The sequence below is a fragment of the Panulirus ornatus genome, chromosome 24 (genome assembly GCF_036320965.1).
Source record: "Panulirus ornatus isolate Po-2019 chromosome 24, ASM3632096v1, whole genome shotgun sequence".
NCBI classification, from domain to species: domain Eukaryota; kingdom Metazoa; phylum Arthropoda; class Malacostraca; order Decapoda; family Palinuridae; genus Panulirus; species Panulirus ornatus.
Genome location: NC_092247.1, coordinates 7,659,807 through 7,679,706, shown reverse-complemented (window position 1 = coordinate 7,679,706; position 19,900 = coordinate 7,659,807). Strand labels below are relative to the sequence as shown.

The 19,900-nt window shown below is 38.7% G+C and overlaps 1 protein-coding gene across 3 annotated transcripts in view; it reads left to right on the top strand.

Annotated features, from left to right (window-relative positions):
• The window catches only part of HUWE1 (HECT, UBA and WWE domain containing E3 ubiquitin protein ligase 1), a 139,486-nt gene that overhangs the window by 29,048 nt on the left and 90,538 nt on the right, over positions 1-19,900 (top strand). For all 3 annotated transcript variants that reach the window (XM_071677124.1, XM_071677123.1, XM_071677122.1), the window contains exons 13-19: positions 4,929-5,198; positions 6,082-6,176; positions 7,497-7,842; positions 9,807-10,250; positions 12,682-12,906; positions 14,885-15,161; positions 18,714-18,955. In XM_071677124.1, the coding sequence (XP_071533225.1) occupies positions 4,929-5,198; positions 6,082-6,176; positions 7,497-7,842; positions 9,807-10,250; positions 12,682-12,906; positions 14,885-15,161; positions 18,714-18,955 (1,899 nt within the window). The remainder of the gene's footprint in view (positions 1-4,928; positions 5,199-6,081; positions 6,177-7,496; positions 7,843-9,806; positions 10,251-12,681; positions 12,907-14,884; positions 15,162-18,713; positions 18,956-19,900) is intronic.

Here is a 19,900-nt window from a genome sequence, read left to right as displayed (position 1 = left end):
AATATTTTAGACTTGAATATTTCGCTTGAAGTCCACAGCTTACATTATTTGTGTCTCCTTACTGACATTGACAGTTTGCAGGCTATTCTCTTTTAATCATCTGTATGCCTTTAAACATTTACCACACTAATCTCTGAACTTCTGATACCTTCCTTTATCACAAACAGCCTTGAAATGAGTCTATGATCTGTAGCTGTTTGAATTCCTATTTATTCTTGTGTAAATACAAAAACATTAGATGAAGAGGGGGAATTTAGGAGTGAATTGGAGTAATGAGTAATATGCTGTAAAGGGACTCAACCAGGGCATACGAAGCAGTCTTTGGAATCCATGGAAAGGTTTGTGGGGCATGGTTGTGGATAGGCTGTGGGGTCATTGCATTACACATGACAGCTAGAGAATGGATGAGAGCAAAGGTTACCTTTTTTGTCTGCTTCTGGCACAAATACGGGAAATGGTGAACAAGTATAAAATGCTGTCTTTATTGTTGAATTTGTTAAGTGACAGGGTTGCAGGTGTGTAGTGTTTAGGTCGGGGAGGTATTTGGAGGGAGAGAGTTATGGCAAGTGGTTTGGTAAAAGAGGAGAGTTGGTAAAAGCCTTGCATGAAATAAGATGTGTCAAGGTGGTTGAATGGATGGCACTGCAGTTGAATTTCATATGAAAGGGATTGACTGTGTGTTTGATTGGTTACTTAGAATTTTCATTGCATCTATGAATCAAGGTGAGATACCTGAGGATAATAAGCAGAATGATTTTATTGTACCATTGTGTAAAGGTAAGGGGAACAAAAGGGAATATTCAGATTATAGAGGTTTAAGTGTTCTGAGTGTTCCTGTTAAGCTGTGTGGGAGACAGGTGATTGAGAAGGTGCTGGCTTGCATAGAGCATCAGGCTGGGAGGGATATTGTGGTTTCACAAGTGGTAGAGGATTTGTGAATCAGGTGTTTTCTTTAAGAATTTATGAGAAATTCTTGGAGAAACCTGGATTTTTATGGGGCATCTATAAATTTGGAGGAAGTATGTGGTAGGGTTGATGGAGATGCTATGAATTTATGGTTTGGGAAGGAAGCTGTGAGTTTTTTACCAAGAGAATAAAGCATGTGAGTAGGTAGAGAGGAGTGTGAATGGCTCCAGTTGAAGACAAGTCTGTAACAGGGATGTTTCATGTCACTATGACTTTAATTTCTTTATGGATGGGATGTTGAGGGCAGTGATTGTGAAGGTTTGGGGAGAAGGGTAAGTCTGAAGTTTGTGAGGGGTTGGGGCTTGAGAATTGAGTCAGATACTGTTTGCTTATGACATAACGTTAGTGGCAGAGTCAAGTGAGAAACTGCTGAAGATGGTTTATGAGTTTAGAAGTGTGAAAGGAGAAAGTTGAGAGCAAATTTGAAAGGAAGCTAGGTATTTAGGTTAATTAGTTCAGAGTCAGTGTAGTTGGGGTGTTACTGTGGATTGAAGAATCTTGGAGGAAATGAAGTGTTTTGGATTCTTGGGAGTGGACATGGTGGTTGGAATCTTGGATGGTAAGGTAAGTAATATATGGTGGGTGAGGGAGCAATTGTCCTGTGCACATCAAAGAATGTGTGGAAAGATATATTGCTATCTGGGAGGGTTTTCTTCTTAGGCCAGCCCATTGAAGGTTGATTAGCTGGGTCTTCAGGCCAGTCCTTGCGAGTCAGAGTTAAACTCCAGAACTTTCAAAATTCTCGAAATCCAACCAGTAAGTATATCTAATGTTAAAAAGAGGGGGTGTGTGATGTCTCCATGGTTGTTTAATTTGTTTATGGATGGGGTTGTAAGGGAGGTAAATGCAAGAGTCCTGGAAAGAGGGGCAAGTATGAAGTCTGTTGGGGATGAGAGAGCTTGGGAAGTGAGTCAGTTGTTGTTCGCTGATGATACAGCGCTGGTGGCTGATTCATGTGAGAAACTGCAGAAGCTGGTGACTGAGTTTGGTAAAGTGTGTGGAAGAAGAAAGTTGAGAGTAAATGTGAATAAGAGCAAGGTTATTAGGTACAGTAGGGGTGAGGGTCAAGTCAATTGGGAGGTGAGTTTGAATGGAGAAAAACTGGAGGAAGTGAAGTGTTTTAGATATCTGGGAGTGGATCTGTCAGCGGATGGAACCATGGAAGCGGAAGTGGATCATAGGGTGGGGGAGGGGGCGAAAATTTTGGGAGCCTTGAAAAATGTGTGGAAGTCGAGAACATTATCTCGGAAAGCGAAAATGGGTATGTTTGAGGGAATAGTGGTTCCAACAATGTTGTATGGTTGCGAGGCGTGGGCTATGGATAGAGATGTGCGCAGGAGGATGGATGTGCTGGAAATGAGATGTTTGAGGACAATGTGTGGTGTGAGGTGGTTTGATCGAGTAAGTAACGTAAGGGTAAGAGAGATGTGTGGAAATAAAAAGAGCGTGGTTGAGAGAGCAGAAGAGGGTGTTTTGAAATGGTTTGGGCACATGGAGAGAATGAGTGAGGAGAGATTGACCAAGAGGATATATGTGTCGGAGGTGGAGGGAACGAGGAGAAGAGGGAGACCAAATTGGAGGTGGAAAGATGGAGTGAAAAAGATTTTGTGTGATCGGGGCCTGAACATGCAGGAGGGTGAAAGGAGGGCAAGGAATAGAGTGAATTGGAGTCATGTGGTATACAGGGGTTGACGTGCTGTCAGTGGATTGAATCAAGGCATGTGAAGCGTCTGGGGTAAACCATGGAAAGCTGTGTAGGTATGTATATTTGCGTGTGTGGACGTGTGTATGTACATGTGTATGGGGGGGGGGGTTGGGCCATTTCTTTCGTCTGTTTCCTTGCGCTACCTCGCAAACGCGGGAGACAGCGACAAAGTATAAAAAAAAAAAAAAAAAAAAAAAAAAAAGAGATCTGATGTGGATTTGGAGATCTTAGCCACCTATCAAGAAAACTTTCAGGACAGCTCCTGACACAGCTGTTACATGAACACACAGTTGAGAATATAGATAGGAGTGTCATAAAGCATATGGTAGAATTAGTTTGCATCAACACTGTTTCCAGTCCAAAAAAGGGAGTCAGCAAGGAAAAGAATGGTTTTGGATATTTTTTTCTTAAACACCTACTTTTTGAAACAGGTTCAAAATAATCCTTTTTACAGTGCATCTGCCAGACCTTGTAGTAAAGAAATTGGATTCTCTTCTTACAATAAAAGGATGCCTGTTGATATTCCATTTCATCCCAAGCTGTCTTCAGGGGCATGTATGAGAAGTGTGGTACCAAATGTAAAACACACTGGTGTTGTAGTCCCTGATCTACAGATGTGATACGTGCCACAACAGATACACATGCACTTAGATTTTATTGTTTAGGAACATAGTTTTAAAAAAGTTATCCATAGAAATGTGCAGTACAACTTTGTAAATTCTTTATTCAGAATTTGGAAAATTTTAGTAATTCTGTTTTTTTTTTTGCATTGAAATAGTAAAAAAGAATTTCACATCAATGGGAAAAATATAGCAAATTGTAAACCAAATTTCGCATCCTACTTAGTGACCAGATCTTTTGCAGTAACACAGTGGTTTTGGTGATGAATTAGCTAACAAAATTTCCATGAGATTCAGAAAAAATGTTGAATTGGGATCTGAATTTGTCATTCCATATGGTGCATGACATGGCAGCAGACTACTCCTCATTAGACTCAAGCTGCACCAGCACTTAGAGTATTAGGTGCTGCAAATACTTCACAATGTATGCATCTCTCATTTTGTGCATTAGATACAGTGAGAGAATATAAGTATTTAGGAGCTATCTTGGAGTAAATTTGGTGATGTGAAAGGAGAGATAAAGGAGAGAGCCATACATGGTAGAAGTGTCTTTGGGTCCCGTCTTAGAATAATGCAAAATAGAGGTATAAGTATGGAAGTGAAGAAGGGGTTAAGGGACAGGATAGTCCTCCCAGCCTTGACCTATGCATCTGAAACATAGAGATGCAATGAGTGACTGAGGTCAAGAATTTAGCCTTTGGAAATGAGCTATTTGAAAAGAGCATATGGTATGACTAAATGAAATAATGAAAGAAATTGGGTGCACAAGAGATTTATGGCAGGGAATGCAAAGGGAGTGAATTGTGGAGTCAGAGAGTAGGTGAAATTCAACACTGAGGTGGTTTGGGCATGTATGTAGTTATATATGGAAAAAATGCAAGATGGGAAGTTTACAAGGAGTTTATGATAGAACAGGTAAATGGGTTGGTGTGAAAGGAAGACTGTCAGTGACATGGAGAAAAATAGAAGAGTACTGAAAGGAGAGAAATGATGGAAGGATGTCATGGAATAGTGTATGTGAGTAAGGCATGTAAGGAGAGGGATGAGTGAAGACTTTTGCTGTGGCCATTCCCTTGATGGAAGTTCCTGGAGGGAACTGGCATCAGAGATATAGAGAGATAGACTGCAATGCTTATTAAGTATGCTACAGTGTAAGCACCTGTACACTCTAAGTGTTTACTGTCCAGTGTGTAACTTCCTGCACAGAAGTGTAAAGAAAATTACATTAGTAGATTAAGAGTGTAACGTGTCATAGAAATAAGAACTAAGAAATATGAAATTCATAAGTGCAGTGATATTGGCACTTGGTCTGGTCATCCTCATGATGCTGTCTACATTAACCATTAAGAATTGTATGAGACTTTGTGAGGTTTGTGTTGATCACAAATTTTTCATTAGTTGAACGCAGATTGTGAAATAAACCATATTTTGAAATGTGTTTGTGGTTTGGTAATTCAGATTTGTTTGTATTTCAAATTGGATAGAGTCCCAAGGATAGTGAATTAGTAAGGCTGTTCTATAGTTTATAAAGATTATCCATGTGAGTTTTTTATAATACAGCTCTACCTAACCACATCCTGAATACATGTCCTTTTATTGATAGTACTGATTATTTTTAAATGATTTTGGTTTTGTAGGTACCAGCCACAAGAGAGGTATTAGGCTCTCTTCCTAATGTCTTCAGTGCATTGTGCCTCAATTCTAGAGGTCTTGCTGCTTTTGTGGCTTGTAAGCCATTTGAACGACTCTTCAAGGTGCTTCTCTCCCCTGATTACCTGCCAGCAATGAGAAGGCGACGCTCTTCAGACCCTATGGGTGATACTGCATCTAACTTAGGCAATGCAATGGATGAACTGATGAGGCACCAGCCCAGTCTCAAGGCCCAAGCCATGAAAGCCATTGTTAAAGTAAGGAGCCAAAGTATTATGATGTATATTTTTAGACAAAAGGATTGCATTATCTGTGATGGAAAAGACATTTCCATAAATTGTGATTAATTTCATCGCCAAAGTTTCATTTGTATTTGATTATTTTTATATGATTTTATTCCTTTTGTGATTTCCCCCTGGGACTTTATATGATTATTGTTATCATTTTATACTTGATATTTCTGGAGAATTTAGTATGGGTAGAAGAGTCCTTGGGTACCTTGATAAAGTAATGGAAGATAGTGGTGTAAGTATGGAAGTTAAGAAATGATTAAGGGACAACATAGTTTTACCAGCCCTGACCAAAGCTGCTGAAACATGGACATTGGGAGTCACAGAGGTCAAGAGTCTAGGTAGCAGAAATGAGTTATTTGACAGGATGACTAGACGTAATGAAGAAAGTGATGATGTGGCATATGAGATATTTGCTATGGAAGGGAATGCAAAGGAATGAATTGTGGAGTGGTAGTGGTTCAAATATAATACTTGTAGGTGGCTTGGTCAAGTGGAATGAATGTAAGATTGGGAGTTTGTGAAGAAAGTGTATGATAATACAATAAAAGGGGATGATGCAAGAGGGAGACCACCTGTGACTTAGGGAAATGGAGTTGAAAAGTTGTGAAGGGTAAGAATGTAAGAAATGGTGTATGCGAGGGAGGCCTGGAAGAACAGGGATAAGTGGAGACTTTTATTGTGGCTTCCCCCTCGGTGGGAGTTCCTGGAGGGAATGTGTGTCAGAGTTATAGACATAGATTTATATTGATAGCTTTTACAATATTTAATAATGTTGAGAATTCTTGATACTGATACAAACATTACACAGCCTTATGAAATTTGTAAAACTTTTGGTTTTATGTTATAGCTATTAGAGGAGGTGTGCCTATTAGGAAGTGATACACATTATATCTGCTGGAAGACACCACCCAAGCATGAAGCCTCTCCAGCTCCTGTATCCAGGTGAGTTTGAGTTCTTGTGTAGTGTTCACATGACTAATAGGAATATTGCAGTACAGTATCTTGGAATAGTTAGGAAAGTCCTCTTTCAAGATAGGGGTGTTCATATTAATTATGTACATATATTTTTGGACTTTGTTAAACTCTTCCTTTATTTATACATGTTGAATCATGTTGCTTCACCATCCAACCCACTGATTAGTACACACACACACACACCATAAGTTTTATTGAATTCAAGTTTATTGCCTTTGTAAGAGTACGATAGTTGCTTCATTCATGGAGTCCTCCTTTTATTCCTGCCTGGTGATCTAGCTTGTTAACAGTTACCCATATGGCACAGTGTCATCCTTTCTGGCAGTCTAGATACAAACAGTCCAAGCAGCTTTCCCTTTTGTCCAAAACAACTCACTTTCATGTAGAAATATTAGAGGTTCATTACCAATTACATCCTTTGTCTCCAGCCATGCTCTTTAGCTGAGGTAATTCCTCCTTTGTAGAAAGTCATTCATGTTCTCTTTGATTATCTTCTCCAAACCCTTACAGACTACACTAGTCAGGGAGACTATCTGTAGTTCAGTACCTCTTTTTGGTGTTCTTTCATATAGATAGTTATATCAATTGCCCTTTTTCACTTCCATGGCACTATGCCTTTGGCAGTGACATCTTGAACCTCATTTCAGTCAGTTTGTCTTGCACACTTCTTAAGCACATGATGAAATTTGATGAAGCTCATGAGCATTGTATGGATCAAAACCCTTTAGTATTTCTGTTAATTTCTTTTTTAGATATCTCTTTGCTTTCTAAAGATCCTCCCAGTTCCTTATCACCTCTAAAACTTGTGATTTTGTTGTCCATTTCATTATATATCTCAAAATCATCCTCTGCAAATCTTCCTTCAGAGTCCTAAGCCTGATTAGCTACTTTTTAAATTACAGTTTACTTCTATTGAAGTTAAGGAAAAATTTTGGATTTTCTCCTGCCTTGTCCAAAATCATATTTTCAAAGTGTCTTTGTTCCTTTTGTCTTACTATACTCATTCCTTAATCTCTTATACCTTACAAATGCTGTCTGGTTGAAGTGCCTCTTGTATCTTCATCACTGCGCTTGTTGAAGTTCCTTTGATATTTTAGTGGAATGGGAACCTCTGCTTGTGCTGTTTTGTACACCGTACACAGAGAAAGTGGAGGTGGTCTCACCTTTTTCATACCGACCATACATTGCTCAGTCATTTATTTCCATGGATAATGAAGTCAAGATAAGGTATTTTTTATGAATATTGTCTTTCATAATATTGTGTTTAATCATTCATTTTGTTTTCAGAACAACAAATGACAATTCAAGTGATGAAGAAGAGGAAGAGGAGGAAGAAAGAGAGGGAGGTGTTGCTGGACCATCTGTATCTTCAGGACAGCGGGAGGATGTTCCTCCCTCGGATACTACATCTGGTGAAAAGCGACCTGTGCCTTTGGTTGATTATGTTCTCAATGTCATGAAGTTTGTGGATGCCATCCTAAGCAACAATTCTACTGATGATCATTGCAAGGAATTTGTCTCCCAAAAAGGCCTTGTTCCATTATTAGGCATTTTGGGATTACCAAATCTTCCAATAGACTTCCCAGTTTCTCAAGCTTGCCAGTCAGTGGCATCAGTTTGTAAATCCATATTGGTAAGATGAATTTTTAGTATTTGCCCATCAAGTAAAGAATGTATACAATGTGCATTTGTGCATGCCATCTTTAGTGCACGTATGATGCATATGTGTGTGTCTATATATCTTATTGTGTATGTCTGTATCTGTATGTCTTTGTGTGTGAGTGTAATGACTAACTTGTACATTACCGGAAGAGAGCTCTTCACTTGTAGGGTCCCATAATCTAACCTTATAAACCATACTATAGATTTATAAACATTTTTACACTGCTTGCATTTATAGTTCATCATTTTGTTTATGCATATGTTTGAAATTACTTATTTGTTCTGTTTGGGAGGAGAGTTTTAAACCTGTAGGGCCTTATGTCTTGAACTTTCTTTAACATCAGACAGCTTAATGAATATTTAAAAGGCTGCTGACATGTACATTTGTATCAGTAAGTTTATTCCAAGGAGCATTTTTTACAATCAGATAGCTTTTTGAATATTTTTATCCTATTGGCATGTACAGTTGTATTTATCTGTCTATATCTTTGATGCTTGTTCAAATTAGAACTCCTCAAAGGGGTTGCCACAGCAACAGAGTCTCCACAATTAAAGAACTCCAGTGCCACTTCTTAGACCTTCGTGCCTCACCCTTAATAGCCACTGATAGTGGGCAAGTCTAGTGCAGTGTTTGCAGAGGCTACTACCTAATGTTCCTAGTAACTACTTTTACTCAGTCAATCTATCTATCAATATTTCTGACACCTGTTCCAACTGGAACTTCTTCAAAGGGATGGCTATGGCAATAGACTCTCCATAATTAAAAAAAGAGTGCAACTTGAGAACCACTTTCTGGTTCACTAAGCAGATGTCACTAACCCTCCCAATACCCAGGCAGGTAGTATTGGTGATATACCTCCGTGGTTGTTGGCTGCCTACCAACTACTACCTATACCTTTATCTAATGCTCCTACCTACTATATCTTCCTAATGTTTCTACCTAATAATCTTACCTAAATTTTCCTGCCAACTACTTCTAACTACTGTACCTGCTGCTTTTTATTTAACACACCAATTGGATGAGCCACTAAGAGGAATTGAAGTATATTTCAAAGGTCATTGCACATTCTTTGACCCTTCTACATAACAGTGATGCATTAACATCCACTGATGTGCATGTATATCAAAACAGATATTTTCAAGAATACAGTGGCTTAATAAAACATGTATCATTAAAGGAAGACATAGTTCAAAAAATTGTCCTGAAGACATAGTTCAAAAAATTGCCCTCTCCAAGACAGGACAAATTCTCACCACCCAATAGGTCCTAAGTTAAACACATTAGATAAGCCTCCTCTGGACCAAACTACATGCACAGTTGTATTATTAAGTATACTCCAAGGACCATTTCTTACTCAAGAATAGTACTTCATATCCATTTTAATAAGCTCTTTGCATAGCTTCATGCTATGACTTCTTTTCACTTTCGTATTGCAACTCACAAGCTGTTCATTTTTGACATCATCCTACTTGCAGATTTGAATTGAATTACACCTATCTCTTTTCTACTCCATGGTAGGCAGATTTGTAGCCCTCACCCCTCACATAAGTAAGCTTCCCTAATTCAGGTATCCATTTCCCAGCATGCATTACCATACATAATGTAGAGGTTGCTTGACCTCTGCTCTTGTAATGTCCTCATTTATCATATGATCAGATTTGAGCATTACATGATCACTTCCTCCATTTGGTGTATCATGTTATGATATCTTGTTATCCATGCTGGTATGTTTGAAAATAAGATGTAGCAATAATGGTGTATCAGTCTCTCTCATCCTAGTATGCTTACCGACATGGTGATATGTAGGTGTATCTTTGTATTTGGTAATTTTATACTTTGATAACACAATCTTGACCTAAATGAGTATTTTTATGTATAAATCTGCAGCTTTCTTCCAGAAGTTCTGAATAGTTTATGATGATTTTTTCTTGCAGAATCTTGCTCATGAAAGTGGAGTTCTTCAGAGAGGACTGCAGTGCCTGAATGAGAAACTTGAAGCCCTAGCTCCTCTGCACCAGCCCTTGCCCTCCCCAGGAGGATCTGTTTTATTAAGAGAATTAGCCTCTTCACCAACTCCTGGTGAGGCCACAGCATCCCCACAGGCCACACCTCTTTTACACACTCTTAGTGCTGTTCATGCTTATATTATGATGCTTGTTCATGTTTGTCGCACAGGGCAGACAGAGATAAGGCAGGTTTCTATCAACCAGTGGGGGACTGAGTTGGGCCTGAGGGTATTGGCAGGGCTTACTCAGCTGTATACATCACTTGTATGGGAATCAACTGTCTTGTTAGCTCTGTGTTCAGATGACGCTCTTCCTGCTGGATGTCTGTTTGGCAAGGAAGACACCGATAAGCTCCTTCCACCAGATTTAAGGGTGAGTTTTGTGTTTGACTTCTTAACAACATCAGTTTCTGTTGGCTAAGAAGTTGTATATATAATGTTTGCATCAGCAATGTTTTATTACAGTTTTTATGAAAAAGCAAACCGTATGTGTACAAAACTCACAACAATAGACATAAGGTAAGCATTTGATAATCTTGCCTTCCATGTACTAATGGACATTATCTGAGACAACTCAATGTTCAACACTAGCAAGAAATATTGGCAATTTTTTTGAAGAATATGGATGCCAAAACTGTCAAAAAAAAACAAAAAAAACTGTCCACCAATAGGCAATTTTCACATAAAGTAGACTAACCTGGGATCCATTTTCAGTCTACTCCCCTCATCCTGTTCCTTGATGACCTTATGCCATCCACCATCAAACTTTATCCTCCTTTCCTATGCAAATTATTGAGCCATAGTGTTTCAGTGCCCTAAATTCCCAAGGGCTCAACTGAAAACACACTATAAAAGGGCCCTATAAAAGGGCACTGTCCATTCATACAGTAGTTTCTCAGGCAGTATACTTGGGCCATGCAAACATCAAATAGCCTGACTAAACAGTCAACTGTGCTGTTATTCCCTTTCTTGACAGACATCTATGATCCCTTCCACTCATTCTGCTTTGCCACTCTTCATCTTATGCAAGACTTTCACCTTTTTCTATCTTTTCCCATTATTATTCGCCAGTACCCTCTCACACTGCATGCCACCTTGTTCCAGACTCACTACATCTGCCCTGATATCATGTAAGACATTCAGCAGCCCTCCTGAATACTCTCTTAATCTCAGTTTCACCTCTTAACCAGTTACTATTCCCCATCTTTTCCCCAGTTTTTTGTATTTCCTCACAGTTTACTTCAATCAACATTTTGCTGTTCTCTTAAGTTTATTGATACTTTCTTGCCCTATATTTCTGTTATTCTCTCAGAAATACATCAGTGCTTTTGCACCCCATCTCTTGATTACCCTTCTTTTTTCAGTTGTCTTCCTTTGTCTTCCTGCTGCCTTTGCATGTACTCTCCCCACTTGCTCACACTTCTTCCTGGCAGGTATTGTTTATACACTGTTCTTTCCTCTTTCACTAGCAATTTAACTTCCTCGTCACACTATTCACTATCCTTTCACAAGTTCCATCCTCCTTGTAGCACACAGTTTACAAGAAGCACTGCTTCCCCAAAGACTTACCCTTCCTCTCCCACTCCCATTTTCTGATTTGCTGTCACCCTTTGCCATTCTTCATTGATTCTCTCCTAGATTCAGATTTTCAGATATCCAATTTTGATTTTCAAGACCACACAAGCCTCTTTTTCAAGTTCACTAATTTAAACCATTTCTTTCTCATGTCATTTCGTTTTTCTGAAACCAGTAAAAACCTTCACACTTTCCTCCATCAGGAAATGATTAGACATCCCACCTGCTGCTCCTCTGAGGGTGCCCACCCCCAGCAACCTGTCCTTGGTTTTCCTGTTAATTAGCACATGATCCAATAATGGCCTTTGATCCCTTGCCCAGAGATGGTCCAAACCAAGCATTGGCCATGTTGAATCATAGTTTGGTCAATGAAAGATGTTGGATCTGGGTTATGCACCATTACTAAGATTTGTAATAACCATACCCCATTGCTGCGCCAAGGTAGTATGTCATTTGTCTGGCATGTGTGTGTGTGTATGTGAGGGGGGGATGTTATTTCATGTGTGGCTGGGTGGCGACAGGAATGGATAATGGCAACAAGTATGAATATGTACGTGTGTATATAAGTATATATCTTTGTATGTGTATGTACGTATACATTGAAATGTACATTTATGTATTTATGCGTGTATGGCCATTTTATGTATATACATGTGTACGTTGGTGGGTTGGTCATTCCTCGTTTGTTTCCTTCTACTACCTTGCTGACGAGGGAGATGGCAATTAAGTATAATAGAATACAATATAGATAATGACTATATTCATGGCTAGAGATGGCAGATGATTTTTTTTTTTATCTGTTGCTTTGGAAGTATTTTCTATGTAACGGTTGGGTTTTGAATGGAGAATTCAGTGTTCCATGATGACTCACGTTTGTGTGTAAACTGAAAAGTGAGAAAGCATTTATGTTGGCCTGGAAGTCAATACTAGTCGAGCACACTTGAAATTGATCCACCCGAAGTAAATAGAAATATAGGTCAACATAATAAGGTTGTGGAATGCTTTGTGTAGTTTTCACAGGTTTTCATACCATGCAGAGGGAAATTTTACTTTTGAGTAGTTAATCATATAGATAATATTTCACATCCACATATATTCCTTTTAAATATATTATTTTAACTGGATTACAAAGAAGAGAATTTTAGGAAATAGTTGCATTGGTGATTAATCCTTCATATGCCTGTTTATTCACTTAATCTAAATGAATGTGTGGCTTTGTTCAATTTTAGTGTGAAGATGTAAGCCGAGGTGAGAGTGTGGCAATGGAAGTAACAGAAACTGATATTAAGGTGACAGCAGGAGCAGGCACACCGACTGAAGATAGTAGTGCAGAGGGCCTCTCAAGACAGCAGTCTGCTGCCACACAGCATCAGATGAAACTTATCAAACCACTGTTATCATCAGCCTCAAGATTAGGAAAAGCTTTAGCTGAATTGTTTGGTTTGCTGGTTAAGGTATGTATGTACTTATGTATGGTAAATTTGTTTCCTGAAATGAGGAATTATGTGTTGATCACCAGGTGCGCTGGCTAGTTCTTTCCACATATGTTGAGTGCAGTTTTTGCTCATGTAGAGTGACACTCAGTAGCTTATTTTTAGAAAGAATGTTTCTGTTATATTAGGTAGATGGGAGACATTATTGATAGATAGTTGAACATTTGAGTGATAGTTAACATTTGAATGGATCGGAGTGTATTTTTAAGGTCAACCTGCCAAATGATACAAATGGTTATGTAGGAAGATGTGGCAATATTGATTAATGTCGATAGGTTTTAATCAGGAGAGTGAGGCATGCACGTGAGTAGAAAGAGGAGGATGGATGGTTCCAAGTGAAGGTGGGTCTGCTGTAGGGATGTGTGAATTTATCATGGCTTTTAGATTTTTTTTATGGATGTGGTAGGAAGGAGGTAAAAGCAAGGGGTCTTGAGGAGAGGAGCAGGTATGCAGTCAGTTAGGGGTAGAGGTGAAGGTTTGGTGGATTGAGGGTGAGTTAGCTGTTGTTTGCTGATGACACAATACCTGGGGTAGATTCAAGAGAGAAATGCAGAAGCTGTTGTCTGAGTTTGGGAGTGTGTGTGACAGAAGAAAGCTGAGACAAAATATGAATAATAGCAAAATTTATCAGTGAATAGAGGTAGGTTTTATGGAGTGTGAGTTTGATTGGAGGGAGCTTGGAGGAAAGGGAACATTTAGGATACCTGGGAGTGGTTATGGCAGCAAATGGATTATGGGAATGGGAGCTGAAGAGATCATAGAATTAGTGAGGATGTAAAGGTCTGGGGCATATTGAGAATTGTGTGAGAGGTCAGGATGGTATGTTTGATGGTATAGAAGTCCTTTCACTGCTGTATGGATGCAAGGTGTAGGCCATAGCCAGAAATGTAAGAAAGAAGGTAGATGATGTGGAAACAGAATATTTGAGGACAGTCTATGGTGTTAGGAGGATTGCTTGAACAAAAATTAAAAAGGTTAGGGGAGGTGTGGTAGTAAGAGGGGTAAGTATGCCAGAGATGAAGAAGACGTGCTGAAATGGTTCAGACATGTCAAAAGGATTAGCAAAGAGAGAATGACATAAGATGGTATATATGTCAGGAGTTAAGGGTAGAAAGTAAAGGGGGGAAACCAGAGAGGCAGTGGGAGGATGGAGTGAAAGATGCTGTGAAGGTTAGAGTCTAAATATGCAGAGGGTGTGAGGCATGCAGAGGATAGAGCGAAGTAGAATGATGTGGTTTGCAGGGGACGACATGCTGCCAATGGGCTAAACAGGGCAGACTTGTGGGTCCTGGTTGTGGATAGGGGTCTGTTGTTAGTACTACTTTGCGAAAGGAAGGAATGAAGAACACATGGAAAAAGAATTATTGTGGTAAGATCAAACATATTATTTGATATTGAGCTGACATTTAAAGTTTGTCCACCAGCTGGTGGCATATTCCTAGTCTTATCATTGCTGTCTTGATAGATTCTGTTATCTTGACCACTAGCACACTTAGTTACATAATTCACATGTTTTCGTTTTTATGATGGTTATAAGCTTCACACTTATGGACTCTTTGTACCATGATATGGAGTGAATGATAGATGATGATTATGTAATATGTATCAGTTTGCAGCAAAGGGATTTTACATGTGAATTATTTACAACATTTTCAGACATGTCACTTATTCATTATATTTTTTTTACATAATTTTCAGATCTATTCATTGTTCACAATTTTATATAATAATAGTGTTATTCATTGCACAATATCTTGAGGGAAAAGGATTTAACAAGGAAGGCATGACAGGGTAAGAGATATGGGACAATAGACAGAGTAAGGTAGAGAGAGTGTACTGTTTGTGCTGAAATGGTTTATTCATTTGGAGCTAAGCATAAATTAGTGATTCCTTTGATATGTAGGTTGATACACTTCCACTAATTATTGTGCCTTTTTAGCTGTGTGTGGGGTCACCTTTGCGACAGCGTAGAGGACAGCAGGTTGCAACTCCAGTAACCCCTCCATCTGCAGCAGCAAGGGCAGTAGCATCTGCTTTGGCAAATCTCCTACATGCAGGGCTATCTTGGACTCCACCACCAGCTTCTCCTGTGCCCAAGTTTCGTCTTACATTCCTCATCTGCTCTGTTAGGTTTACTAACCCCATGCTTTTTGATGACAAAAAGATGCCCTATCATCTGATGCTTCAGTACTTCGTGTCCTCTCAGGGTCTCAAAGGTGAATTTAATAATAGAAATTTTGTTACTCGTTGATCTTTAGATATAGTTAAATATGCCAGAGGATTGTTTTTTTCATATTTTTTGTTAAGTGATAGATGCTGTGTCTTGATAGATTAAGTTGTATCTTGACAGATTGAATTATTTTTGTGGAAATGAGTGAAAGTGGTGAAGATTTTTAGGATTAGCACAAACTGTAGTATATTGGACAAAGCCTCAGAATTTTTGAGTTAACAGAAGTATATATTTGATCTGCCCTGTATAAAGTGGAAGCCTTGAAATAGATTACTTGACCTGAATTAGTCTTGAAAGCTTCTGTGTAGGGAGAAGGTATATTTTGATAAATTTTCTTATGCTGTGACAGCCTTTTCATTACTGGTGTATCTATTCATTAGCATCATGTTAAAAGTAAGTCACTGGGAGCCCCAATTTTAAGATGTTTCAGATTGCAATATTTTGCAGGTACAACATTGGAGGAGGATTAGGATACAAACTGAAATGACACTTAAGAGCTTGTAGTGCAGCCAGTTTAAGAAGAATTGTAATTTTGATATGTAGAATGTTATTATCCTTTAATAATGAATTATCTGAAGATATTTCAAGATTTTTTTCATGACCATGCATTTTATAATGTCAGGACAAAATACCTTTCGATCTATTTTCCATTCTCTGGCAAAATAGATGTTAGTTCGTATCCCAGCCGCTGACGGTCAGCTTTTAGACAAAAACATCTGTGAGGCTGTACTTGATTTTGCCAGTTTGTCTTCTATCTTTCCTATTAGTTACTGCCTCCAAACTAATTTGTAAATGCTTTCCTTTGTCTTCTTTTTCCCTTTCATAATCCCTTTCATAATCCTCTTTATATTTCAGTTAAGGCCCAGCCTTGATTTGGACTCTTTTCCATGACTGGAGCCTTCTTCATAAAAATAAATGTGGCACTTTTCAGTACCTCAGCAAAGAGTGTCAAAGTTACACTGGGGAGTACTGGGCTTAAGGGCAGAAATTTGGATGAGATTAGAGATGTTTAGGAGATTCACTGATGGTGAGAAACTCTTTGCTATGGCCAAGTCCATAGTTCTTGCTAACTCAACTATGACCATCAGGAAAATTGAAGATTACAAACTAAGCAAGTGTGTGAGCAAAGGAGCATTGTGGCTACAAAAATGAAAAATTTGTATTGTGTTTGGGTAAAGACCTCAAACAAAGGAATTTGTCAGAGACAGCAAAGTTTAGTATGTAAGACAAAGTCCTTAGGTAATGACTTTATTAAAGAGTGATGCTGGTGAAACAAACCAGGGGTAATCTTTTGGTGCATTTAAGGAGTGGTTTGAGTGGTAAAAGAGCTGTTACATTTTGTGTAACATATGCTTTAAGTAGGGAGGCTATCATTGCTACTACTGAGGCAGTAGAAGGGTTCCCTACTGTTTAAAGAAAATGATTGATAAAGGAAGTTACACATCTTAGCAAATGTTTAATATGGATGGAATTGACTTATTTTGGAAAAGAATGTCGTCTAGGACATACATCAGAAGGTAAAAAAGACTCCTCCAGGGTTCAAGTTAGCCAAAGGATGCTTGATGCTTCTGTTGGGATGAAATGCTGAAGGAGATTTTAAGCTTATGCTAGTGTTTCTTTCAGAAAGTCCCAGGTCCATAAAAGGCTATGTAAATACATCTGTGATGCTGCATTCTAATATCAGAAGGCTTAGATTACCCAAATTATTTTTCACGCATGGTTTATCGGCTCTATTTCTACCCAACTGCAGAGTGCTCACTATGCTAGTTAAAATTTAGCCAATAAAGTACTGCTTATTGTTGACATTGGGCTAGGCTCTTGTGAGCACCTGACTGAGATCATTGCAAAGGATAGGGTTGATTTCCTCCCTTAGAGCACCACATCTTTGCTTCATCTCTTGAATCAGGGCATGATTGCCACCTTCAAGGCATTTTACCATATGAGAACATTCCATAGAGTCCTGAAAGATACTGATAGGAAGGGTAAGTTTGACCAGGGAGTGATGGAAGAATTTTTTATATCATGAATGCTGTAGACAATATCCTTGTGTGGAATTTGGGTGTGTGCATGGTGTCTCAGATTTTAGACAAATAGAAACAATATCCCATGTCTAGCAGATAGTTGTGACTTTCGCCAACAGTGATGACTTTGAAGAAGTGAAGATGTGGCAGAGTTGCTGGAGTCAAATTGTGTAAACTTGATGAATGAGGAGAAACTCCTATTAAGGGCAGAAATATCCCCAACCACATGTCGTTGTACAATCAAGGGGGTTCGCAGAAACATTCATCTGCTTGGACATGGCTGTTCTGGTCTGTAATGACATGGATCATAATCATGAACATCCCTTGGTGTTCTTTGAGATCCCATCTGTGAATGTGCCTTGGTGTTTTTTAGGTGCATCCAAATAGTTCATATAGGTATTGAGAGATTTATAGAAAGAGTCGTGCCACTCAGCTAAAGGTGAATAGCATTTTCACAATGCATCAAGAAATATGTGGTGTGAGGTGGTTTGATCGAGTAAGTAACGTAAGGGTAAGAGAGATGTGTGGAAATAAAAAGAGCGTGGTTGAGAGAGCAGAAGAGGGTGTTTTGAAATGGTTCGGGCACATGGAGAGAATGAGTGAGGAAAGATTGACCAAGAGAATATATGTGTCGGAGGTGGAGGGAACGAGGAGAAGAGGGAGACCAAATTGGAGGTGGAAAGATGGAGTGAAAAAGATTTTGTGTGATCGGGGCCTGAACATGCAGGAGGGTGAAAGGAGGGCAAGGAATAGAGTGAATTGGAGCGATGTGGTATACCGGGGTTGACGTGCTGTCAGTGGATTGAATCAAGGCATGTGAGGCGTCTGGGGTAAACCATGGAAAGCTGTGTAGGTATGTGTATTTGCGTGTGTGGACGTATGTATATACATGTGTATGGGGGTGGGTTGGGCCATTTCTTTCGTCTGTTTCCTTGCGCTACCTCGCAAACGCGGGAGACCGACAAAAAAAAAAAAAAAAAAAAAAATCAAGAAATTTCTTCCTCACCTCCAGTTGAAACAGTTACTGAGTCTGACAATTCAGTGGGTGATGCTGGCAAACCCATTGCACCCACCTTTCCATCCCAGTAACTCTCACTCCACTTCACTCCATCCTTATCCATTTCCTCAAGCCCTCATCATCCCATTTTATTAGTTGTTTTAATTATTGTCTGAATTTTATGCTTAGAGCATGGCAATTGTTTTTCAGCTAAGTTGTCAAAAGTATTCTATCATAAGAGTTCGATTTTGAAAATTTTGCAAGTCGATGCCACCGTGATGTGTACTGTATTGGGTTTCATTTGTGTGATTTACGAGACCCTGACTTGCAACTGGTTTTCCAGGAAAATAATTGCATTATAAACTGGGGCTTCCAGTACTGGCTTGGTTGTCAGATTTTGTTTATTTTTCAACAAATACTTTATTTCATGTAGTGCAAGTACTTAACATGTAATGGCTAATGTAGGATGCATAGTTTCATTGCTGATGTCTTCACTAATATGGCATGATTTTCCTTTCAGCCTTCTTTGACACATTCGAATGGGCTATCAGTGCAGGAGGCACTTTGCAGGGACAGGATGGATTGGATTCTGGGGAGTTGCCTGAAGGTACAGGAGAATTCTTGGACACTTGGCTTTTCTTATTGGAGCGATTGGTCAACCCACGCACTATGTTGGATTCCCCTAACTCTCTCCCTGCAAAGTCCTCACAACCTGGTTACCAACCTTTCAGCCCTCTTAAGTTCCTTATCCATATTCAGAAGGTAAGTTTAGATGTATATCAGATAATTTTTTCAAAAAGAGGAAGCAGCATTATAAGAGATGAAATAATTAGCTGTAAACAGTTGACATCCAAACTTGCTGAAGTCACTGTAGTCTGTCCTCCAAGTTAGGTTTTATAATCTGCCTTGATTAGGACTATGATTAAAGATGCTATGGCAGTTTTGCATGTTGATGGAAATGCACAGATAATTGATGTGAAGAGTATGAAACTTTTGACCATGGGCTACTGTATTAATTTCTGACATTTGGTAAAAGTGGGTAAAAAGCTGATGCAACATTTATCAGTACAATGATTACATGAAATTTACATTAAGAATTTGTGAAAGTCACTCTGATCATATGAAAATTTTTTAGTTTTTTTGAAGGAGTAGGAAATTATGAATTTAAAATTTTAATGAATATTGTTTATCCATTTAAAGAGATCTTTTAATCCCTCATTTATGGAATTGGTTATGGGATGATGTTCTGATGTTTAGTTTCCAAATCAGTAGCCTTGTTAATGTTAAGATTTAAATGAATTGTAAAGTTACAATGATATATAAATCTCACACTCTCAAGTTGAAGATGATACCAAATTAATGCATCCGTACTTTGATTCACTTATACATTTTGAACTTTGTATGTTAGCTACAAGCACTATTAAAACATGTTCCATTTTGTTGTAGTTGACAAGATTATGTACATTAAGTTTTAAGACATACTTCCATACCTCCTTTTATATATGTTTATTGAAAAACTTTTTTGTAATCACAAGTTCTACTGTGTTGACGTAATATTGATTTTGGTCAGACTTGGTCTGATTCTTTGAAACAGCACAAACATTTATGTCTCCGGATTTTGTAATGCTTATCCAGACATGTTTTCATCATGCAAAAATTTTATCCTATTGATAATTACTGGAAGCTGCCGGAGAGGCAGTAAGAAAT